The 25801-nt window shown below is 43.5% G+C and overlaps 1 protein-coding gene across 27 annotated transcripts in view; it reads left to right on the top strand.

Moving 5' to 3' along the window:
- Positions 1 to 25801, top strand: part of AGAP1 (ArfGAP with GTPase domain, ankyrin repeat and PH domain 1) — a 254020-nt gene that overhangs the window by 171891 nt on the left and 56328 nt on the right. For 21 of the 27 annotated variants that reach the window (XM_015867761.3, XM_085552894.1, XM_085552892.1 and 18 more), the window contains 2 exons: positions 1416 to 1577; positions 16287 to 16448. In XM_015867761.3, coding sequence (XP_015723247.1) covers positions 1416 to 1577; positions 16287 to 16448 — 324 coding nt within the window. The remainder of the gene's footprint in view (positions 1 to 1415; positions 1578 to 16286; positions 16449 to 25801) is intronic. The other 6 variants (XM_085552896.1, XM_015867762.3, XM_085552887.1 and 3 more) reach the window with 1 other exon arrangement.

Here is a 25801-nt window from a genome sequence, read left to right as displayed (position 1 = left end):
AACTTCAAGCCTTGATTCCTTCCTCTGCTTCAGTGGGCCCCCTTTCCTTGCTAATCTTCTTTTTTGGATGATGTGGTTAGAAGGGGAATCTTTTTGACAGCTTGGAAGTTGATACTCTGATCATGGACTTCTCGTGGACAAAAGAGTTGCCCAGGGAAGGTGATCAGAGAGGAAACATGCCAGTGGCCAAAGCCCTGCTTTGGGACTGCCCAGTGCAGCTCTGAAGTGTACCTTAGACTCTGTGCAATTGGGCAAATCCATTTAGTTTCTCTGTATGTTTCACGTCAAGCAGAAGTTCACAAGGCTGAGTAAGTATGTTCAACATCAGGCAGACAGATGCAGTGAGAGATGGATCTGTGTTAAGGGCTAAGGATGAGATTTAGTCTTGGGAAAAGGAGGGAGAAAAAGGGACAATTATGCCAACTCTAATAAACATGAAGTAGTTCACTGAGCTCCGCTGTCTTCCCAAAGGCTGCTCTGGGAAAAGACATAATGATAGAACTGGGAGTCAAGAGATCTGGGTTTTATTTTCATGTCTGCCACAATCTTCCTTTGTGGCCCAGGGTCATTTAACCTCTGAAAAATGGGGGAAATGATAGCAGATAATTAACAACCTCACAGGAGCATTGAAAATTAATTCATTAATTTTTCTGAACTCATCAGTAGAAGGTACAATGGAAATCCAAAGTGTTATCATATCTTATAAAATTACGCCTGTTTCTTTGCATATGCTTTTGAAGAGTGCTCTTAAAGCCATGGAAGACCTCTGGGTTGCCTTCCAAGAGCCGTCTCTGAAAGTCACCAGTGCCTGCTGCCCTTAGGAAGAGCCTGCCATTAGGAATGGAACCAGCATTGAGCAATATATTTGTATCACGTGCAAGTCTTGTGCCAGGAATGGAGCAAAATGTGGTCAGAAACAGAAACTCCAGAGTAGACTCTTTTGTCCAATCTCAAGTTGCGGACATGATTGTTTTAAGCTTTATTTGGGCTTAGAGTATTTTAAGCACCTTGGCTTGGCTGTCTCATCTCAGTTGCTCATGTCAGCAGTGGATTCTGAGGATGTATTTATTTGATTTCATGCTCAGTTTGTCTTTTGTGTTTTAGCTGTAACAGTGGAAAACCTGTTCAAAACGTGCCCGGTAGCAGGGTTGTCGAGGCTCATGCTTTCCAGAAGGCGAATGAACAGGATGAGCTTAAATATGGCAAATTTTGGCTGTGTTGTTGGAAGCCCCTGGTGAGATTGGAGTGGGCTGCTTTAATCTGTGGTCTTCAGAGTTCCAGGGAGGGCTGTGTTGCTTTTTCTGTTGGTGGAGTACTTTCTTTTTCTGCTCTGCTAAGATCTTCATGCCATCCATCTTCATGTCAATCAATTTTATCTTCTCTATTGACACAATTTGTTTTCCATTTATGTCTAGGGAACGTGACTACTAGCACATCTGTGTCTCAGATGGCAAGTGGGATCAGTCTAGTCTCCTTCAACAGCCGTCCGGACGGTATGCATCAGCGCTCTTACTCGGTCTCCAGTGCAGATCAGTGGAGTGAGGCTACAGTCATTGCAAACTCTGGCATTAGCAGTGGTAAGAAACTTGGAGATGGGGGGGGGATGACCTGCTTTGGGGTGAATTTGGTGTTTTGTGGTTAAAGTGAAAATACAACCAGATGTTATACGTCCAGTTATTCTGTTGGAAGCCAAACTTCCAGCATCCGAGGGGAAAAGGAGGCATCGCGTGAAAGAATGGATTAATGCAATGCTTTCTCAGTGGGAAGAACTAATGTGTGACACCACTGCTTAATTATGATATCAGGTACATAATGTAGGTTGTTCACTTCGTATTCCTATTTCCCTACTCTGAGTAGTTGGTATCAGCAGTAAATTACCCTGCAGACCTGTTCAGTGGCATGCCCCTTCTTCGTTGTGGCCTTGCTTTGAAGGATTCACACTGCTGGCATAGAGGAGCGAACGCTCTTCCAGATGGTGTTTTGTATTGAGAGTAACAGCAAAACAGCGTGTTGCTTTTAAAGGATGTGTGAGATAGCAGGGCAACATTGCACAGGGGAGGATTAGGGCGCATTGAGGCAGCCGTGGCACTCATGGGGGATGAGAGTGGAGGGCTCTGTCATAGTGAGCTGCAGGTCAGGTTGATACTGGGGAAACATGTGGGTCTGGGGCATGCAACTGAGGAAACCATGGGAAGCTGCTGAAACAGAGGGCGGCAAGTGAAAGGGAGATGTGTGTGAAAGAGAACTCTGCACAGATATAAAACAGGATTATGGATAACATGAAAAAGTATGTGTGTGAGGGAGGAGACAGGGAGGGCTGTTTCTGATGGCTGTTTCAAAAACAGGGAGAATGGCAGGAGCATAAAAACTGTTTTGTGTCCCATGCTTGTCTGTATGCTGCTGAAGGGTCGAGTCTGTGGTTTTCAAGCAGCTGTGGATAGATTTTTCGGTGTTGCCTTATGGGAAAGGAGAGTTCAAATCAGCCACCTCAGAGCAGGCTGGCATTCATGCTCAAGTTTGTGGTTGCTTAAGCATGTTCATTTCTGGAGCTCTGAATTTGTAGGCAGCACCATCAGCAGTGTGATATTTGGATCAAAATGATACGGATTTGGATCAAGGATTTTCTAAAGCAAGCAGAATAGTGAAGTTCTTCAGTATGTTCTCTGCAGCATCAGCCCAGCTTACCTGCTTTTCTTTGGGACCTGGATAGTCTCTGAGGACAGTCAGCATTCTCTTGTTTTCCTTCCAGCAAGGAGAGTATTTTCATTTACCCTTTGCATTGCTAATGTAGCAGTTCCTTTAGACTGAACTAGTTTCACAGTTAAGGCTGTGTGCTCTTCTGAACTGCTCTGTTGTTTTCATCCACCCTGATTCTGCTTTATTTTTAAAAGGTTATACCGGAGCTTCAGCTTTTCAGCACCTTTCTTTTACACTGTAGTTCTTCAAAGGAAAGTTGGAGAACGTTGTGTGTTCTCACTGGAATGAAGGAGAGTGAAAGTCAAGGCATAGCCAGTGCCTGGTCCCTGCACCTGCCAGACCTGCAGGCAGCTGAGCGGGTGCCATCCCTTTAGCAGATGTGAAAGCTGAGGTTGTAGGGGAAGGACATCTTCAAATGCAGAAGAACTCAAGGAGTTCCTAAAAGTGGCACGTAATTAACGTGCTGAAAAGTAGAAATGGAACCTAACTTCCTGCTCCTTCCCCTTGACCTTGTGGTGCTGTTTTCACACTGAAGGGGTTCACTGCAGTTGTGGTGGCTCCTGGTTCTGCACTGCAGCCGGTTCTAAATTACCGGGGAAGGGAACCTTTCCTCCTACACAACCTCTGTACTCTTCTGACTTGATGTTCATATGCGATTACTTCTGGATCAAAAGAGATGACAGCTAGAATTATCCGTGAAGTATTTATTCCAAAGCTGAGGTTGACTGGTGGGTGGTTCTGGATCTGCCTGTCTTCATTTCTCACAGAGGTTCTACTTTCCTGAAACAATAAGGAGTCGCTGTAATACGTGAGGGAAATGGAGATAATGGCCATTTTTAGCCAACTGAATGTCAGTGTAAACAGAGGGATTGTAATAAAAGGGCTGCAGAGCATCAAGAACATTCCTTTCCATCAGCGTATCGTCTTTCCGTAAGCTTATAGATGTGTCCTTTATGCCAGCAAGCTGACGCATGAAAAACCCTTTTTAATTTCAGGTTTTTTTTATTATTTTTCTCCATTAAAAGATCTTGAATTTTAGTCATAAAAAGATAATACTGTGAAAGCAGCAGGTACGGAGAGAAGCTAAGCATCTTTTGGAATTCAAATGCCGATGTACTGGAGGATATGTCTGCTTATTGTCACACGGTTTTATTGTAGACAAAATAACATATTGGGATTCAATTTTTCTCCTCACCTTTATTTTTTTTTTCCCCACATTAAATTAATACTTTGTGTGGCTCTGGAGAACTTTTCAAAGTCTTCCGAAGCAGACCTTTGGTTTCCTGGGGCTTCTGTCTTTCAAGCAGCTGTGAACATCTCCTAATTAGATAAATTACTTTGTAGTGGGCAGAGCCACAAAACAGGAGGTGCTGGATAAATTAAAGGGGAAAAATAGAAAAATCCATTCTCTGAAATGGAATGCCCCACTGCTTTATGACTATTACTGTTGTAAGGTTTTACATTTAAGTACCTGAGGTTTAAAATTAAATGTCTAATATAATTTGGCACCGGTAACATGAAGCCTGTGACTGCCCTCAGAGAAAATCCAGACAGCTTAGTTCAGTGTTTCAAATTGCTGCCTGCCAGATAGTGAGCGGCCCATGCCAATGGCTCACAATTTAGCTAGATGCCGCCCGCTGCTCCGTGTGATTTTAAATTCACTAACATATTTGTCTTAAAACTCGGAAATTTAAAGAGGCTGCTCCAGAAGTACATGAAAAATTAATGCCTTTTACATTTTTTCTTACTCTTGTAAGTACTTGACAGAAGTAATTTTAGCAGCAAGCGAGAATAAAAACTGGGGGCAGTAAATCCCTGTCTGGGAACCCCTTGTGTGGATTCTTTATGGACCCAGAATTGATCTACATGTCAGATCCTGATGTAGTTTAAACTGTTTATCACCCTAATGGCAGCAGAGAGACCGTGAACACCAACTTATAATCCTCGGTGAAAGAAATTGGTGTTTGCAGTCAGTGAAGGAGCAGTTGAGTGTTATTGATAGATTCAGAACGATTACCGCCGCCGCCACGATTGGCTGAGAGGTTCTCCTGGATCGGGTCGGCAGGAAGGCTGCGGGGTTGGTTGGGTTCTTACGGATACATCTTGATGGATGATGCTGCAACGCATCTCAGACTTGAGTAGGAAGCAGACCTAGCAGTGGAAAGCAGACCTAGCAATTAATATTAGCTAGCAGTGTTGCTATCATTAATGAAAGATACGGATGGCTTTTGTGCAGCCCTTACAGTTTGTATGAGCTCGAGAGGCACCCTCAAACTTAGCAGCAGTGGAAGAGAGTGCAGCCAAAATCCAGTTTGGGAGTCTTAACCCCTAAGAAATGGAGGGCGTTGTTTCCTACCCAACAGTGAGGAAGCAGCACATCTGCTTTTTTCTCTTCTATCAACATTAGAGTTTTTTCTTTGGCTTCTAAGCATACCATAGGGAAGCGTTTCTTTCCATAAGCGTGCCTGAACCAGTGCTTCAAACAGCAGTTTGTGTGGGGTGGGGGTTTCTCTATTCTTGATTTCCAAACTGTCTTTTGAATTCTGACTTGATGGAAAATTCCACAGATATAAAAAATAAATCAAATATCTGCTTAAATATCACCCACTTAGGTTTTATCGCCGTACGATTGCTTCTACAGGCCATTTGATCTCTGCTGTAATTTATATAAATTGTAATACCTGGTGTCTCTTCGGTTTCTAACGGCTTGATTTTAGGGTTTGTTAATGTGAAATTGAGTTTTCACTGTGCCACAGGGTACGGGAGGTCATTGGGGTGTTTATATTAATGCAGACCTTACAACTTGCCTTACTTTTCTGATCATAAGTGCTCGGAATGATTAAATGGCGGAGTCTTGTGCTGTGCATTGTCATAACACTTTCATCTCAGAAATGAAGCCGAAAGCGTGTTTGAGAGGGGTTTGAATTCAATAGGCAGTTCTCGACCAGGATAAATTATGTAATTTCAGATAGATTTATGGAATTTCAGAATTGTGGTAAGCGCGTATAAATGGTTTAGGCTGGAAGAGCTATTTCTTCCTTTTTAAAGAGGGAAGTAGTTAACTGAGGAGCAAATACGAAGTTGCTTTCTTGTTTTCTAGCTGCTCTTGTATTTCCTGCAGTTGCCAATAGCTAAAATTCCTTTAGTTAGACTGTAGGAATCTCAGGTGAATGAGAGAGCTGATGGCAGTTCTCGCCCTTCTCACACAGCTTCCCAGCAGTGTCACGGAATATAGGCTTTTATTTGTACTCTGGATATTTGTTTGTTGCCCAGATGTTGGGTAAAACTTATCCTGATGTACAGATGACGAACACGGAGACAAAACCTCTGCAGTCCCCTACTCACGCAGTCGGGTTCAGGCATCGCTAACTAACCTTCTGCTCTGAGGGTGCCTTTTACCATAGGATCCAGGCTGGGGTTGGGGTTATTGTAGTGCCATGGGTTTGGAGCCATTGATGAAACATTGCCATTGGATCCCACATCTGGCAAGGCATGTATGTCCACCAGGGATTTGAAAGAATTAAATGTGTGGGAGCAGATCTTCAGCTGCTGTATCTGTGCTGAAGGGGGAGAGGTGGTGCTTACATACAATCAATGGCAGTGAGCTGCTGCCTGCAAAGAACTGAAGTCTCCATGCAGCTCAGTTAAGGGCTAAGAAGGACTTAGGGAATGTGGGTATTCCTGCCCAAGTTTTCTGGTTTTGAGCTAAATATTTCAGTATTTGCTGAGTGCTGCTGTTGAAATAGATGGATTTTTACTGTTCTGCTGTTCTCCACAAACCCATCTGCTTTTCCTAGCTCAGATCCTTTTCTTTCTGACCCCTCCCAGCCCCTGCTTAAAACATAAAGAGCTGTTCCATTCAGCAACTACATCCCGTGCTTGGTTCCAAAATGGCAAGGAATGTGAGTTTTCATCTCAGGATAATTTGACACTGGCAACCTCAGACCTCATGCTCGTCTTAATCTTGTTTACAGCCCCAAGTGCCAAATGTCTGTCAATGAATGAGACTCAGTTAACTTGGTGAGTGGGACTGTAGTTACACGGCCTCCAGAAATCAGTACGTCCAAAGCAGGGAAAGCAGATCCCTGCTATGGATAGCAGTGGAAGCGTGGGGCACTTCTGTCTTCAGGTTGGCTTAGTATCTCTGACAGCAGCTGCAGGCTGGCTCTCTGGAGCACAGATGTTGAACAGACACAGCACTGAAAAACCTGTATTCTATTCTCTGATTCCCTGCATCAGTATCTGTCCAAGTGGAAGGGTTAATACTGCAGATGAGCACACCCTTGTAGGCAGTGAGTTGTTCACCAGGAAAGCAGTCCTGTAATCTCATTTGTATAAAGAGTGCTCAGCCTTCCAAAGACTTTTTGTGTTTATTTCTTGTTTAATGTTGCTTTAATCTTCAGTGTTTGTAGTATTGGAATGAGTTTTGCTGTGATCTTTCTTGGCAGGTGAGTCACCAGATGGTCTGAGACGTACCATCAGCTGTGATTATTTTTCCCCGTGTCTCAGAAATAAATGTGACCTGTGGCATAGATAGCTGTAATAGTGGCAGAGGCATCAATGTGTTGCCTAAATTCAGGAGGACTCGTCTTTTGGCTCGGGCTATTTGAGCTGCATTTGATTTGAGGATACCTGGAGTGCTATTAACCTAAATTTCAATAATATACATTTATGTAATAACCATAATGGAAATGTTAAACTGAAGTAGAATTTAGGGATGTTGAAAATACAAAGTTGGGAGGGTTAAAAGTTACGTGTAGTTACCATTGAAGTAATTCCAACTTTCAGAACTTTTTTGTCCAAACTTTTGAAGTCTGAACAGATGCTTGTAGTAATTAAACTCCTCATTTAATGTCTGTTCAGAAGCACGCTGCTTTGTTTTGCCCGTTTCTGGGTGAAGTGTGTGCAAGAAACTCACATGGTGCTTTTATTTCTTCTCAGGCTTAATGAAGTTTCTGTTCCAATTAACATGAGTGCTTGCCTCATCAAGCATGTCTGTTTGCAGTCTCGGTTTCTTTCCAGTCCAGATCACAGAGCATTGGGTACAGGGATGTTGTGTATACTTTACCTATGGAATCCAACACTTCAAAGCCTCTTCACAGCATATGCAGTTCAAGGAGTGAAAGAAGCCTCTGTGTAAAACCTGATCCGCATCTCCTTCACAGCCCGCTGATTGTAGGGGAGCAGCTGAAGCTCAGCGCTCGGCTTCCTGCAGGTGGAAGAGCATCTCCTTTCAAGTCCTCGGGCTGTGCATTTGTTACAGTTGATACAGCTCCTTAATTCAGTAGCTGTGTGTGCCACCCACAGCCCAGGCTGAGGAGTATCCAGTTTACACAAGGCTGCATGCAAGTGCTTTATCTAATGTGTGCATTTAGCGAGAGCAGGAGAAGGGCCTTGACTTCAGTTATCCCAAACCCTCAGAAGGGTTGGGGAAAACCTTGAAGGAGTGCTTGGTAATGTTGAAAAAAACACAACAACAAAGTTTGTCGGTGACATTTGCATTATCTGGCTCCTATATAAGGCACCAGAGCCATTGCTATATGTGTGAAGAGCAAGGTGTGTTTTACGTTTCAGCTATATGCTGTTGTAGTTTTTGCCTTTCCTTAAGAGTATCGTGGGTGTTGCTTTCGTGGCTTGCTTTGCTTTCTGTTGCTGGTGCTCATGGCAGGCATTAGCAGAAAAGCCTGAGCCTTCTCCTAGCACTGTGTGCTTCAGTGCCTGTTTAATAAACAGCAGCCATCCATCTTTAATTGGAAAATGTTAAGAGTCTCTTGGTTTTTCCAAAATGCTGATCTTCAGGCTTGCTGCTGAAGTCCTGTGAACTGATTGTCGAGAGTTCCCCAACCTCTTCTCAATTACCAGAGAGTGGGTTTGATGCTTGAAGTTATCCACAGGTTATACAGACTGGAGGTTAAAGTACGAGACTAGAGACAGGCTATGTGGCTCTTTGCCTGGCTCTGAGCATCTCTTTGAAAAGAGTCAGCTCTTCCTTTGTGTCTTATTTTGCTTAAGTTGAAATACAAGGTAAATATTTTAGGAGGTAATGGTTCAGCAAGGCGTACATTCATTATTTTCCAAGTGCCTTGAGACCTCAAGGCTCTGTTTCAAAGCAAAATGTTGATGTGTGAGGGTTTCTTTTTTGCAATCAGAAGACAATGCTGATTGTTAGATCAGGGCAGAGCTCTGACCCTCTCCTTGTAGTTGAGTGAGTTTATTATTCACATCGATTTGATTGAGGATATAAATTAGTATATTTCACACAGTCTTATGTGTACTTGATCATTATCCAGCTCGCTCATCCAGGATGTATTTTTTTTATTGGTACTCCAAGTGCTTATTTTCTTGCCAGTCACCATTAATTGGGCTGGTCTTGCTGGGGTTGCTAGGTGCCACAAACAGCAGTCAGTAATTAGGGCTGGGTGCACAGTTATCTACCTGCCTTCCCTGGCTTCAGGGCCATAGAGGCGCACAGTGGCAAGCAGTACATGGCTCAAACCAGGAGGTGCTGCCCTGAAACCACCCCATCGGCCGTACTGTTTCTCTTCCAAGTGGCCATCCATCCATCTGGATGGCTAGGAACTAGTTACCCAAATAAACTAGTCCCTGTGGCAGTTGTCTTCTGTAGCATTGCTTGCCTCTCCTTTCTGTGTCAAGGTGACAGAGCAGAGAAGAAACACCCATAACATCATCCGTGCCATTCAGAGCAATTCAGGGTGACACCATGTAAGAACCACATCTCTCTTCTCAACAGATCCGATGCTGCCCAGCAAAAACATTGCACTGGAGAATCAGACATCCCTTATATATGTAGACTGTAGATCTGCTCGGTGAGAGCCACGGAGGTAGTTTGCCTTGGGACGTGGTGCCATCCTACAGCATCTACGAGTCACTTTCTAATTTGTTGTCCTTACGCATTCACACAACTTGTCACATTTGATCTTTCCCCAGGGCACATTTGGCGTACCGTACAGATGAGGGAGGCACAAAGATGCATCAGTGTAGCGGAGGATGAGACCAATTAGAACACTGTGTTAACTCAGGAAGCAGTTAATGTCTCTGCACCTGACCTCAACCTGCTTCAGGTGGGACGTGCAGGGGAAGGGCTCGCATCCCTTTCCCAGGTCAGGATCTGAGACCTGCAGCTCCTCACATGCAATAACCTTTACTTACACTCATCACCAGTGTTGGCAACATAGCAGGAAGAGATGCTCCTTGTATCAGATCTTCAGCTTCTGGAGGACGCGAGGAGCTTACTTTGTAAGACAGCTTTGAAAGGAAGCTAAATGGAAATGTTTTTCTTTCTTTTCTTCCTAGGAATGTGTAAACTTCTAGGGAGCAAATATGCTTTGCTAGCACAGCAGTACACTGCTCCCTAGGAGGGAAAATGCAGTGAGCAACATACTTTCTCTTTCATTCTCTCTCCCTTTTTCTTTTTTCCTAAAGTGCTGTGTTGCATTCTTCGCTTTCATCCTGCCTTTATGATGGCCAGACACGGTGTGTTAGTAGGAAGTGAACTAGAGGTAACTTTGTCTTTCCTTTAGATAAGAAAGATTGTAACAAGTGTCTTACTATCCTGGAAATTATTGAAGCCAGTCCTTCCGATACATATGCCGTAGTGTCATGAGACTAACTTTCTCTCTCAAGTCTCTGGATAATGTCCCTTGCTTGTCACAAAGTGGCTTATTAGGCTTCCGAGTGGAAACGATCCTTTCATGCCAAACATACCTTCAGGTCTGCTTTGCTTGAAGCACGCTAAGATGTATCAAAAGGCAGAACCTCCAAAAGTAGGGGGATCTTTTTTTGTGTGTGTGTCGAGAAGGAACCTTTGTTTTTCTTATTTAATTGAAATTGCCATTAGAGGAAAGGAGACGGTAACTTGGGCATTCAGTGGGGCTTTCTGTACCTGACAGGGTAGCTTTGTGATTTACAAGCTCTAGACATAAGGCTGGAAAAATGGTAGACGCCGTGGAAAGAGAATACTCCTGAGGCTCTTTCATCTCCATCCCACAGTTTGGCTCAGAGCTTCCTTTTAATTTCTTTCAGTGCAAGCAGGTTAATTTAAGCCCTCAATAGCTTGAATGTCCGAGTTAAATTCAGCTAATCAATGACCGGACAGGCCAGCTTTCTATCGAAGGGACGAGCTGAGTGTGTGTTGGAAATGTTTGTGCTTTCTTTTCCTGCATGCTGAAGCCTTGTTGCCAGCCCTTCTCCCCACTCACAAATGTTTATCACTGTCGGCAGGCTTCCGCCGAGCTGTGGGTTTGACAGGTTTTTAATGTCTGTCCTGTACATCCATGCCTTACGCAGTCATTGTGCAATTGCAGCATCCCTTTAACTTCAGTTTGAGGCGGAGGAGGAATATAAAGAACTTGATAGAACGTTTATGGTAATAGCTGTAAAGAGAAGCTGCAGAGCATTGGATTTCACAGCCAGAAAAATTTCAGCTCAGGGAAATGGGTCTGAAATACAACTACAGATGGTTTTAGTCTATTGCTTCCCCTGCTTAAATAAAAGGATTGCTTTTTCTCGCCTCTATTTAAAACACATGTGTAGGAGATGAAAGTGTCCAGCTATTTTTTTTATTATCCAGTCCTACCGACATCTTTGGCTTATTTCATATCTACGCTAATGGCACAGTAAAAGTTCTGAAACACACCCGTTGGGTTCAGCCTTTCTCGGGCCGTGGCAAAGATTCCTGCTGCAGCTGGAGCTGTTGCTGTTGTTTTCGTCATCGGCTCTTTCTCTTTCCATTGAACCTGGAGGTATTAATTGTGTTGCTGCTTCTGCTCTTTAATTGATCCCGTGCGCCGCTCCCGCTTTTGTGCAGCGTCTGACTTCGTGTCACTTCAGAAAATCAAACACCCAAATTAATCAATCCCCGGGCTCTTGGAAGGGAGGCTGCGTTAGGGAGCCGGGCTCTGCAAAATCAAGTCTTAATTTCACTTTGAAAGCCAGTTGGAAAATTTTAACGAGAAGATGCAAGAAAAATGTAAACCAGATCAAGCCCGACTTTGGTCTGCAGAGAATAGCATCACCTGTTGGGTTTGTTTCAGGTTTTTGTAAATAGGTGATTGGACAAAAATAGGAAATAAATCAAAAGGCACCAAGGTAGAGGAGGTCAGAATGGCCTTGTTTCCACTTCAAATCGTTACGCAGGAGAGAAAGGGCTGTGTGTGTGACAGAGAATAGGAGCTGTGGGCCAAAGACGGAGTTTGCTCTCTGGTTCGTGCATCTCAGCTCAGCCTTTGTGCTGTGCTATTCCCATGCATCGTATGTTGCTGTCTCCTCCTATTTTAGCCCCCATCTGGGTGTCTTGGCATGGGGCATTCCCTCCTGGTTCTGGGCCCTATTTTTCTTTCACCCCTTCATTCTTACGTTAGTATTTTCTGTTACTCCATGAGGTGTGCATGGCGAGCAGAGAAGGAAAGATGTCCCCAGTGCCTCCGAGCAGATCCCAGAGCACTGAGGACCGGGATGGCATTTCTTACCCTTTTCAATCCTTCATATTCTCCTTTGGCTTTGTTTGTTGCACGTGTTCCAAAAGGTAAAACTATGAGGATGAACGTTAAGTTTTATGAAAGTGTAATATGGAGAGAGGGTATCAGATGTGTTTCAAATGGCAAATATGATGCAGTGCAGCAGCACAGCCCTTGAGACTCTCTGGAGGATTGGTCAATTTCTTTTTCATTTAATGTTCCATCTCTCAATTCTGGATTGTTGCTCTAGACAATGTATTTCTTCCCTTCTGCTGCTCAGTTCTCCTATCAATACTTGTCATAATCGAAAGGAGTTTCTTCTGTGACTGTCGTTATGAAATGCATCTATGAGAAGGGGCAGCCTTGGAAGTCTGCTTGTATAACAACAGCTGCATTGGCTATTTTAGGTTCTGTGATTTCTGCCTAATGAGCATCAGATGTGAACAAGGAGAATCTTTGTCTTACACCCCATGTCGTGCAAGTACAAAGGAAAGTCATCACTGTGCCAGCAGAATGATCTTATTTGTTATCCCATCTACCAGACCTGAAGGGTTTGCTTACAGGTGTGAGAGCACGGGGAGTGGCAGAAGGGAGAAGGGACAGCTGTGTGCATGCATTCACAAGGAACTTCCATCCCCTGCCATCAGCAGCACAGGCTGCAGCTAGCACTGCTCTCCTGGGAGGAGAAGGCATTTTGCAGCAGTCATTTGCAGCATTGCAGCACGTCATTTGCAAACCTGGCACTGCCGTTCCAGAGCAGAGCATGTGCTGGGCAGGATAACTCCATGGCAAGGAGAGAATGGTGTCCTTAATACAGATATAAACCCTGCAAATGATGACCGTCATCAAGTAGAGCTTGCCCGTACAGTCCATCAAAAACCACAGAGCTAATGATGGGCTGGGCAGATAATCGCGGGAGAGTTAATTGTAAGGTTCGATATGCCATCTTGTCAGCAGAGATAAGTTGTCACGTTTTCCACTTGAGCTGAAACTAAATGATTGTAAAATAAGTTATGAGTGTCCTTGGGCCTGTCTGCCAGAATGATGGCTAAGAATACATTCCTGGCCCATCAGTCTCAAGCAGCCTGCTTGATATTTATGCGAACTGAATGTTATTTTATTCCCCCTCTAGTCATGCTTGTCAGCTTCCCGAGTGAAAAGTGAAACTGCTTCTTTGACTCATACTTCAAGTATTGAAGCTCGGAGAGGCTGCAGATTGTTATTATTATTGCTGGTATTATATATTTTTTTGGGTGTGCGTTGAACGTTGATGCCCGATTGGGAAGAACTAATGGCTAACATTGAACGTGCGGGATGGCTGCAAAACAGCCCATCCCAGCCCAGTGAGACGCGTCTTATGAGCTCCTGTGCCTCCATCAGAGCTGCTGTAGATGTGGAGTAATGAGGCTCTTGCTTTCTTTAATTTGGCATGCCTTTTTTCTTTGCCTCTTTATTTTTTAATATATTTAATAGCGCCGGCAGTGGTCGTCTCCGCTCCCACGTGTGGTAATTGATACAAAATAAAATGCATTATTTGTATTCAGTCAGGAGTATGAAATTGCATTCAGCGGGCTGAAGCCTGAACTCATTTACAGTTTTCTGAAGCAGGGCTTTCAGGAGCCCTCTTTTCAATTTGAAGAATACCTTGTCAGGCACGAGGAGTAGCTGGAAATGGGAAAGCACGGCGCGTGAGCCTGGCGCCCTTCTATTGCTCATATTTTAACCCAAGGGAAGGGTTTACAACTTCCATCTTCAAAGGGTGCTCTCAAAAAGCAGAGCATGCCCTATTGTAATAATCAGGTGCTCTGTCGTAATCACAGCTGTGCCCCATAGCAGTAATAACGACGTTCCCTATAGTAATAACAACACACCCTACAATGCCAGCATCCTTTTCCAGGAGCCTTGTGTTTCTTTGCTGCTGCAGGGGAGGGAATCCCTCGGGCTCTCCCCCTGGGAGCAGTGTGACCCAAGGGCGACTCCTCATTGCCCACAGGGGCCGTGGCTCAGCAGGATTTACAGCAGCAGGTTCATCCTTTGGGGCGAGCAGTTGTGCAGCGTGTTTGTGAGCTCTCATCGTTTTTCAGCATTCACAAACAGGTTTTGTTTGTGTAATTTAGAGCCCAGACATGGGACTAACCTGGAGCAAACATGCGGGTTTACATTTGTATTTATTTATGTTTTTGACAAGGGAAGGTTTTGGAGAATTCCCCTTTCACTTGCCAAATGGCTTGCAGCTGTAAAGGAGTCGCAGTTTTTCATAGACTCATAGGATGGTTTGGGTGGAAGGGACCTTTCTCTGCTCAGGGCAGCGTGTCTGACATGCAGACAGTGGTGCAGCAATGAGCACAACTCTCATGCTTCTCCAGCCCTGTGGGTTGCAGCAGACTCGGGCATGCATCACACTTCTTTGCAAGCAGCCTATTGAAGGGCATGGCTCGAGCTGGCTGCTTCTGTGGGTTTTTTTTCTCCCCTTGAGTAAAATGGGATCATTCTTTTTAGAGTGAAAGCCAAGAGTTAGAGGCCTGCCCACGTGCTGCAGCCCTCATATTTTCTGAGGGGGAAAAGTGAAGCATTTTGAGAAATGGCATTATACGTGAGGAAGCCTTTCTGGCTGCTGTGCTTTCTGGGATATTTATGAATTGCAGTTTCCTGGTGAGCGAGCAAACAGAAAGCAACGAGATGCTGTCCTTACCCCATAGCCTCTGTAGGTTGCCCCATTGCAGAACAGGTGTAATGAAATGCATACAAGGCTATGCATTTCAGTGCTGCCAACTGTTCTGTCCAGTTGTTTCATGTTCCCGACATAGGAAACCTTCCTAAGCCTCTAACTGGAGGAAACTATTCAGGAGTGGAAGCAACCGACTTGTCTTATTGGCTATGCCTCAGAGATATAAAAAGGCACCAATATCCCTTTGCCAAATGCCCACTGAGCATCAGCTTGGCTTCTTGTCAGGGTTTGCCTTCCTCTGCACGAGGAGAGACAGTAAGCCCTTGCAGGATGACTGCCTTCAGCAGCCCCTGTTCAGATACACAGAAACCTCCTGGATGCTACACACAGTGTGCTAAATACATTCTTACAGTTCCCTTTGTGGGTTAATGCTTGATCATTGTTTGCAAAACAGGGGGCACAGGAAAAAAAAGAACAGAAATCCTTAAAGGTTGTATATGGAGTTTGGTTTGGTCTCCACTGGCAGCCAATTAATGGTATAATTGGTCCCTCACCAATAACTGTGCTTTGTAGGCAACTAGCAAGTAAACTTTATAACAATAAATAAATGTTTCTTTGTCGAGTAGGTGTTTGTATGGGAATTGTACTACTCAGGAATCAGAAGCTGCTTTATAAATACTGTCTGTCCTGATTCTTCTCTAACATAGGAATTTGTCTTAAGTGCAGCCCTGGTTTGGTATCTGACCAGTGTTCTGGACACAGCTTCACTTCTGTTTGAAACACTAAAAGTGAAAAGAAGGAAGTTATTTTGGATTGGGAAAAATAAATAAAGGAGTTGGAGGCCAATAAAGTTGGTTGGAGGCCCTGCATATGGTGGGGGGGTTGAAACTGGATGATCATTGTGGTCCTTTGCAACCCAGGCCATTCTATGATTCTATAACTAACCATAGCCAAAAAAACTGATTTCTGTAAACCTAAAATCATGTTGGCAACTTTGCATGAAAATATTAGCTTAAGATTTCTTGAGTACTTGTATTAGCAAATAAACAGGCCTATTGGTAGATAAGATTCAGTGGATGTTAACACTATCTCTGTTCTGTATTACAGCATCTTATGAGTACGTTTAAGGATGAGTAAGGTTTTTGTCAGAAAGAGCAATTGGAAATAATAGTGATCTCCTTTCCTCTTTAGTCAGCTCCAGTCTGGATTCTAGAGCTGATGGAGAGTCCTGCCCACTTAGTAGGACCTGCATCAGAACTTGAGCCCAGTCAAGAAGTAATTGATGCTGTTGGGAGGCTGTCCTGTAGTTGCATGAGCTCAAGATGCTAGTTGCTGACAGACCATAAAGGATCCATATTTTGGATTCTAGTAATCCTTAGTTTCAATTATGCAGTATATTTTATTTTTTTTCCCCTTTTTTCTTTTTATTTTTCCCCAAACTGCAGATACTGGCTTAGGAGATTCCGTGTGCTCCAGCCCAAGTATATCCAGTACAACCAGCCCCAAACTCGATCCGCCTCCTTCACCTCATGCCAACAGAAAGAAACATCGCAGGAAGAAAAGCACCAGCAATTTCAAAGCCGACGGTCTCTCAGGCACAGCTGAAGGTAAACATGCTCCGTGGTGGAATTTATATGCTGTTTTATCATTGTTTCGAAGAGAGTTGTTATCTGATGACTCAACTTTGTTGCTGGCATTGGTGAGTTGAATGGGATTGCAGAGAAATCAGAAAGAAGTTAAAAGGATGATCTTCCTAACAATGGAGTTGGATGATGTGAGACATCACATGACAGTGAACTCTACTGTCTGAAACATGTTTGGGACCAGTTGTTTAATTAAAATAAGGCTCCCCGAGGTGATACGGAGCATCGTTAGTGGTGAAGTTAAGGTACAGGCAAACTTGCAAGGTTGAAAAAGAAAGGAGAGTTGGGCTCACTCAGTACCTTGGACATCGCATCAGAATTTGTGTGTTTGCTCAGGATTAATAAATCTAGCGCTCTCTCTTCTGCTCTAGAATCATCTGATGCCTGTTATTCTTTGAATATTCAGCTGCTCGGGGTAAAGATGCTGTTATCTGAGGATTAAAAGGAAAGGGGAGAGTTTAAATGCTTGGGTTCTTTTATAAGAACCAGAAAGCAAAAGCCAAAAAAGGACTTCTTTTTCTCCTTAGTTTAGCTTACCGTTTCCAACGTGAACGCTGCTGTAGCTGTTCAATGCCTTTCTGAAGGGGTAACAATGTGTACGGTGGCCAGATATGATATAAAACATGCTTGTATCTTTAGAAAAGAAGAAAAGAAACATGCTAGGATTCAGCCAAAAGAGCTCCAGAAAAAAAGATGAAGAAGGGTAGTTGGAAAGCTCAGAAACTGGGGAGTCAACATAGAAGGGAGATGAAAAAAGGAGACAATGGAATAACATTGTTGGGAAAAGGGAGTGTTTAGTAAGAAAAAGATGTGGTTGTAAGCATTGGAGAGTGAGGGGAAAAAAAAACCAACTAATTCAGTATCAAAGTGTATTGGAACAGGTTCTGAAGAAAGGATGACAATTGCAGACAGCTGAAGAGACATTAAAAATAGATGTGATAATAGTATACAACCGAGAAAGGGCATGTTAACTACTACTTAGTCATCCTTATTTTCCATTTATTTAATTTCTCAATTGCACTCCTGTCACATACGGAATTTATTTCCTCAGCTATCTATACAAATCCTTTTTAGAACGCCATCAGCTTTTTTTTCTCATAATAGCTCCTGTTGTGTTCTGTTTCCAGTCATTTAACTATCTTTACTGTTAGTTTCCCCCTAGTTTATGGCCTGCAGCCAAATTTTATTTTAAACTTTCATTTTTAATTTGCCTCTCTTATTTTTTTTTCCTCCTCTTTTTCCCTTAACAATCCCTTTTTTACACCACTTATTTTCATACCTCAGTGGGAAGTTACAGAGGGGATTTTTCAGAGAGCTCACCGTTTGTCCACAAGCATTTTGTGGAAGTCAATATAAATCAAGACCAGCTGGGTATCAAAAGCCTTTGAAAATCTCTTTGTAAGTAGTTAATACGTGTATGTTTTCTTTCTCCTGGTGAGCTTATTTTCACAAGTCACTGGAGCTGGAGCCTGTGTGGTCCCAGTCTGCAGGGAGACTTTTGAAGTGCAGCAAGCAGGCAGGGATTTGCAGTTGTTGTGCACCTTGCCCTGAAATCTTGCTATTAACTGGAGAGGGGACTGCGTGGCTCCTTTATCCTTCTCTGTTTTCTCTTGCTCTTCTCCTCGTCTTCCAGCATCTTAGCATGCTAGTCCAAAATCCCTTTACAATGACTTAACAAAATTGTCCCACTTCATAGAAATGTGCCCGCAGGAGCACGAGGCCTAACTGAAGAGCAGCACCAAGTGATACCTAGGCAGCCTTAAAAGCAGCGAGTGCTGGCACCTGCTTGCACTGTTTTTGTAGCTCTGCATTAGCAGGTGAGCTTTCTTTGACCTGCCCCTTCTTCTTCTGACACAGGCACCCTTTTTCTGCTTTGAGTTTCGAGCAGGCCGCAGTGGTTGCAAATTCTTTATTTTTAAAACATTTATCTGAAAGCACAACCCAGCCCAATGCAGCTGTTGGCTGTGAGGCAAGTGGAATTGCATCTGTCTACACTGCATTGTTGCCATGTTGGAGGAACTCTGGGCTAATCTTAGTGGCCCTTATTGGCAAAGTTAGGAGAGACATGCGGCTGTTAGGAGAGCAGGCCTCATCTGTCAGCAGCAAGGAGGGGCAAGGAAACTTGCTTGGCTCTTCATTTAGAAGAAAAAGACCCAATTCTTCTCAATTTCCTTGGACATTTGAGTTTGGTAGACTCTGTGGCTGATCACAATGGACACATTTATCTCTCTCAGCTTGCTGAGATGCTGAGCAATGGGGATGCTTCCATTGCCAGGACAAGCTCTGTCACAAGTTGGTCTGCTCTGAGTGCAGGGAGTGCATGAGGTGCTTTGGGTTGTTAAGTGCTTTTCTCCTGTGCCTGTAATTTCAGCTTCATTATAAAGTAGTTCTTAGCTTAGTAATTTAGACTTTTATCAGGAAAAGTTGAATTCCTGTTCTGTCCAGTGTTTGCCTAGAAATCTCTCTTGTGACCTAAAATGTTTCCTTTTTGTTTCTACTCCTTGCAATAAGCATGGATCTAAACTCTTATAGGTGTTCAGCTGGATTACTGCAAGGGGAGATTCAGTCCAAATTGAGCAGTTAAAAGGAAAGTATTCCAAGAGACCCATGCTTAGCCTTGGCAGCTTGGACTAGTCTTTGAGATAAGGCAGGTGACTTAACGTGGCGTACAGAAGACTGTTGGTAGTTGTGGGAGTTGTGTATCTTCCTTCTTCCCTTCTTCTGGAAATGTTGAGCTCACTGTGACTAGGAGGAGGAAGGTTCTGCTGCAGTAGGTGCAGTGGATCAGAGTTAAATGATTTGGGTAATTCTAGATTTTAGGTTGGTTTCCTTTGGGTTCAGGCATGTTTAAAGTGTCAGCTTTCAAACAGAAAGCTGAGGTGTTCAATGAGGTTTAAATCTGGTCTTCAGCAAACTCTGGCAACTTTACTACATTTTTCAGTCTCTTTCTCCTTGAACATGCCTGCTTTGATCATTGACCTCTGCCCAAGTGTTCGGCTATCATGATGACGGACACTAGTAGGCCCAGGGTGATGTTAGTAGCACCAAGGACTGATGCTCATCTCTTTCATACATTCCAGAAAGATCATGCTGATTCTTCTTTCTCCACACTGTCTGCAGATGCACAGCCCTTTCTTTCTGGGACCGATTCTTTCATGTTACTGGATTTGTCTTCCCACTGGTTTTCTAAGACAAATGGCTGCAGCAACAAAAATGCTAAAGCAGCCGCGCTGCAGTCGGATGAAGATTAAAATCTGGTTTCTATTTTGGAAGACCAGGTTGGTGTGAAATTTCCACAAGTGCAATGAGACCCAGAGAGAAGGTTTTTTAGTTCTCTCTGTACAGGACTTGTCACCGCAAAAAAAATGTCCCCGGTTTTGAGGGTAACAGCAGGAATGCTTACATTAGGCAAGGTGCCAGAAACCAGCGGTGTTTTTCCCACCATGTTGTCTGTGCTTGCTCGGAGCAGGATTATACGCTGCTGTGTTTCAAAGAGGAATAGCTGCATACAGCCTGGCCTCGTTTGGTACCCCTGTGCTACTGCAGATAGCGGAGCAGCCAGTGGTAATAGAAAGGTTTTTCAGCTCGAAAACAAGTAGGAAAATGAAAAGCTTTCCTGTAAATACTCTTCACAGAAAGTTCTTTCCCAGTGGTTGTGTTTTTTTTCTCGCTCTTATTTGGACCTAGTTTTTAAACCTTCAATCCAAGTGGAGCTGCAAATCCAAGTGGAGTTGCAGAAAGCTCATTTTAAGAGCTGCAAAAAGCTCAAGGTATGACTGGTCCTCTCGGGATCGAATGTAGATGATCAGTGCTTTGCAGTTTTATTGTTGGAGCAACCTGACCAACAGGGCCAACTTTGCTTCTGGTGGTAGGGTCAGCATGACTGCCCAGGCAGATGGGCAGATGTGTTCCTTGGGTTGTGGATATGAGTCAAGTGTACCAGGGTGCTGTTGTTTTATGTTCCCTCCCAGCAGTGCAGGCAAAACCAGTATAGCCCTCATGCTCCTGTGTGTGCCAGCGGACCCTGAGAAACAGGAGCTGATGATAGAGTGATGGATGTGATTAGCAACTCAGTAAACTTTCCAAAGTGCATTTTCTCTGCAGATCTGTGTTGTACATTCTTCTTTATCGCTGGTTTCTGAAGAACTTTGGAAGGGCACGGAAGGTTCTTTCATGTTTCTTTTTAGAACTGTCTTCCTAACACAAAGGTAATTTGTTCTCTGGTTTCTCAGCCAAGTGGGGACTGAGTCCAGGAGGGCAGGACAGTGTGCACAGAGTCAGGGGGACACACCGGTTTGTTCCTGAGACTTCTTGTCCTGTTCCAGGCATTCCAAAAGCTGAATGGCATAGCAAAATACAGAAAGGCAGCTCTTGGTGTTTGTCTCTGGCAACTGTATAATAGCTGCAAAAAATGGGCATTTTGTATGAATTGAAAGCAATGTAGCAGTTAACTGACTGTGTAGTATATGATGCAAATGCATTTTACCTGCAGCTTCTCACCCTCAGCTTTCCTTAGTCAAATCCCTCCTGCTTCCCCATGATTTACCTGCTGATATCATATGTTAAAATGCATACGGAAGTGTTAGTTAGGAAGTTCAGAAACACCTCTGTGACCTGCAGCATGGAACAGATGAAAGCAATGAGCTGTGGTGTTGGTGGGAGAGTAGATCCTTCATTTGACAGCTGGACATGACGTTGTTAACTCTGGTGTTTCTTTGTAATCCCGAGTTAGGCACTGTGATGATGGGGCTTTTTATGGTCTGGAGGAAACCTGCCACTGTCAGAGGACAGCATGTTCAGAAACCTTTCCAGCACAAAAAGTCACTCCCTTTTTTCTGGAAGGAAGATGTGAAATATAATATCTCGACCTGCAGCTGCAACGAGGGCAGATCTACTCACCTGCTAAAGAGTTTGTAACCTTTGGAATCGTATCTGTTAGTTGGATTGCGTTGCTTCAAGCAATGCTGCCACCAAAACTTGAAGTTAAAGCTCTTTGTAGTCTGCAAAATGTACTTGGGTGTACTGCTGAGGTTGTATAGGTAAGCAGACAATGCCACGCAGGAACTACATGTAAGTTATTGCTGATAATCACGTCATCCTTATTAACTTAGGTAGTTCCTAGACAATGGATATCAATAGTTATAACTTACTGCACAGTGCAAGTAGCTATGGAGGCATTTTTAGAAAGACATCTGTTGTTTTAGTAGGAGGGAAAGGTTTGGATACTTGTCTGGAGGCAATGAGATAGGGAAACGTGTGGAAATGAAATGAAGCTTTGGTGCTGTGTGGCATTAGGGGAGAGTTGGCATCATTGCAGTCCAGATATCCCAGCAACCTGTGTGGGGAGGTTTCAACCTGTGCTGGGAAAATTTTGTAAAGTTAAGTGTTCTGTAGTAGTATTTGAGTGAGATTGGTGCAAAAAAGGGTGCTGTGACTGCAGTGTTAGATAAAGGAAAGTAGCATTTTTGTGGAGCTGGGAGGGTTTCCCTGATAAGCAGAATGAAAGAAAAAAAAAAAAAAACGAACAGATTTTACTTGGCATTCAAAAGGGGACAAAAAAAAAAAACAAAAAAAAAACATAGGAAAATGAATAGCTGTGTTTTCTTTCTTTGTCCACTTGACAACTTCACCTGCAGGATGTGACCAGATGTGTTGTCTGTAATGCCACGTGCTCATTTTAAGTGTGCCACAGAGGTTACCACCTATGCACTGTCAAAACACTCTTCAGTTGTAATTACACCGTTCTTCAGTAACTTCATTCACTGCTTTGCAGGAGATGCAGTACTGGACAATTGCTGTACACCTGAGAAACAGGAGGGCAGAAATTAATAAAATCTAGACCGAATCTTCAGAGACTTACTTTCAACCAAGGCATAAAGGTCACTTGTTGGGAAACCTTCAGCCTTAGTCGTCACAGCCTATTTGACATGAAAGGTTTGCTGTTGAAAGACATTTATGTTGATGCTGAGGAGTGAAAGACAAGGGAGGTGAAGCTCATCTATTGTTTTAACCTACTTCATTGCAGGCTAAACAAGTTGAAAGATCCCTTCTTCTCTTTCAAAGTGCTGCTAGCTCAGGGTCGGAAGAGGCTGCATGTTCCGCCTACCCGCTTGAAAGGAGAAGTCTCGCAGTGGTGGTCAGCAGCAAAGAGGATTCTGGAAAGCTTGAGGCCCAGAACGAGCTAGTGGTTGGTGTACACACTAACACACCTGGGTATCTAGAGGAAGATAAAGCTTATTTTTTTCCTAGTTTCTGATGAGAAGCAGTCCCACTCCTAGTGCAGTACACGTGCTGCGTGTTGAGTACGGAGCTGTACACTGTGTATCCTTAGCACGAGTGCTGTGCTGAGATGTGGCTTGATTTCTTTGGGGAAGAAAGAAGTTTTAAGTAGCTTTGTAAGTGAAAGAAAACAAGTGACACCCTAGTGTTTTGCTGGGTTCAGGTAATGAACATCTTCCTTAGAACTGTGCTGTCAGCTTTAGACAGAGACTATGGGTTGGGAATGGAGATGATTGTGCCCTAGGAAGCTGTGGTAAGAATTTAAAAACATGAAGTGAGGTCATTGTATTAAATATAGCTTTGTTCTCTTGGTTGCAATGTATATGAAGTCTTAAGCCAAGGTGCTTGTGCAGCATGGCTTGCTGTGACACACAGCCTGACATTCTCACCTTACCCCAAGGTGGCAGCTCCAAATGGCACATACTGGAAAGGTGCTGGAGAGTGGGGTTCTGGCAGGTGAAATGCCAGCTTGTAGAGTCATGATGCAAGATTTACTTGCTGTAGGTGTTGCCTTTCATGCAGTCATAGCAGCCTCATCCATTTAAAAAGCATAGAACTGGAGCAATTCCACTTGTTATGCTCTGTGGTGTCAGTGGCATGCTTTTACAAGACTATCCTTAATGGCAACATAGACCTCCTTGTGTTTCCAACTCTCAACTGGTTAGTCACTTCATTCCTGTGTTGTTTCTTTGGGTTTTAATCAAATATTTGCCTTAAATTGGCTGCCAAACTCGGTGAGCAAATACTTTCTGCCTTTGTAGTCTATGCTGCAGATGCACACGCTGTGCATGAGATCTTAGGGTTAGCTTGTTTGTTTTCCATACTCTGGGCTTTAATCTACTGTACCCAATCCCTCCACTTTTCTCTTTATAGAGACGGGTTACTTCTGAGAGGTGCAATGCATTGCGTGTAGTCTGCAACTCCAGTGAAAGGAGTAGGTGAAAAGAAGACTTCAACAGACCTCATCATTGACGTTTTCCATCACTCCCCCGCTACACACACACACACAAATTAATAAAGGTTTCTTTTGTGAGTGCGAGATGGAGGAAATTGGCCATTTGTCTGTGAGGTAACAGGCTTTGGTGTAATATGAAAATCCATCGGATGATTAAATTCAATGACATTAAGTCACAATTGATGAAAGGAGAACACGGCGCAGTTTAATTCTATTTAATTTTTTGAGAGAGGGGGAAAAAGAGGAAAAAAAAAAAGCAGGGAAAAAAAAAGTTGGAGTTTCTCTTAAGCTGATATCTCTGTGCTCTTTCTTAAAAGTGCCTTTCTAGTTGCCACACAGTGATGTGATCATTATCTGTCACCTCGTCGCCTTGCTGCCTCAACACGCAGTAAAATACAAAAAAAAAAAAAAGAGAGAGAGAGACCAGAGGAGCTTGTGAAGTATGACTTCCTATCCCAAGACTCATTGCCTGCGATTCGTACCGCTTGACAGTAATGATCTTATTACAGTACTCTGGACCTTGAAGAGATTTCATGAGGAGAGTGAAAGGACGTGCCTCCATGTAATCAAGTGGCGCTGAATATTCCACGCGTTTTTGATCACACACTGATTGGGCACAGTTTTAGCCCATCTTCTAGTCAATTATGCATGGCCCCTTGTGCTCCTGTGATAGTCAGAAACATTGATAGCTGTTGTCTGGGCTTTGGCAGCCAGCCAGAGGTTTGAAGTGCCTTACGCACAGTCATTCCAGGATAAGTGCTTTTTAGTTGGAATTGATTACCTTTCTTTAGGTTTTGCTTAATGGCAAAACGGTATTGGAGAGGGCTTCAGGTGAAAAATGGACGTATTAGCCATTTAGAGTATCTGAACTCCTAGTCAATTTTTAGCTTTCCCCCGTTTCCATCTAATTTATGTTTAATGATGTAACGTTTGATAATGTTTAAGATATTTCATTTCAGTTGCTGCTGAGCACACATGTTGAGCACATGTTAAATGATGGCGTATCAATTTTCAGGTTTTCTAAATTAATCCAGTTTAACCTTCAGACTGCAGGAACGTGGCTTTTTTGGTGCCTGATCTAGCGAGCATTCGGTTTATCTGTCCATGTTACGGGGATGACATTACTAAGCAGAGAGAGCTCTGTTTCTAATCCCATAATGAGGATAAATCTGCATCCTTTAAAAGAAGCGAGGGAGAGGGTCGGTAGCTGGCTGCATGGTTTAGACTTTCTCCTCTTAGAGGCTAATGTGGTTTCTGTTAATTTCTCACCTATAAAAATGCTACAAATTTCTTAATTCAAACTCCTACTAAGATGTGGAAAAAGAAGTTGCAAAAGGCATGTGCATCAAACATGTAGCACTCCATGAGAAAATGCATCATCCTAAGTGATGCTTATTGTTCCAGTACTGCAAACCCTTTCTCTTATCTGAATATTCTGTGGCATATTGAATTTAGGGAATAAAACAAGCTTTTTGCCAGGACTCTTCACCCAGTAGCATCTGCACGTCAACACACACGTGTGGCTTGGGGAGATAGGGAAGGAACTCATAGCAGGCTGAGCACTGCGTTAACCATGTGTCAGATGAAGAGCTTGTGCTTCCCCTTGTTGGTTTTTTTCTGTCTCCCTTTAGAAGACAAACCTGCCCTCTAAATCCATGTGTTTGGTGACTTCTGAGAGCTCGACCCCTGTGCTGTTCACTCTTCTGTGCTGAGAGGGCTCTTTGTGCTGTGTGCTTCCTGCTTGCTGAGGTTCCAGTTCCCATCATGAAACAGAGCCCTTAGTTCCCAAGTTGTAACAAAACAGAAGGCCCATGATTAGCTGCTAACTGTGGAATCACAGAGTGGTTTGTGTTGGAAGAGGCCTCTAAGATCATTCATTGGGGAGATGCTTTTTTCCATCAGGAGACATACATCACAGGGACATCTGTCAGAACCTGGTAATCCTCACACTGCTTAACAGTTTAGTTATTACCACAGCCATGTACCAAATGCAGCTGTGACTGACTCCTTGCCTCTTGGAGTTTGCTAATCAGGCTTTGCAAGTCCAGAGAGTCAGCTTGCTTAGGTGGATTTAAAGCATGTA

Source organism: Coturnix japonica, chromosome 7 (assembly GCF_054131305.1).
Source record: "Coturnix japonica strain WE chromosome 7, WE-NBRP24, whole genome shotgun sequence".
Taxonomy (NCBI): domain Eukaryota; kingdom Metazoa; phylum Chordata; class Aves; order Galliformes; family Phasianidae; genus Coturnix; species Coturnix japonica.
Note: the sequence above shows the minus strand (reverse complement) of the source record. Positions and strands in the feature narration are given on the sequence as shown.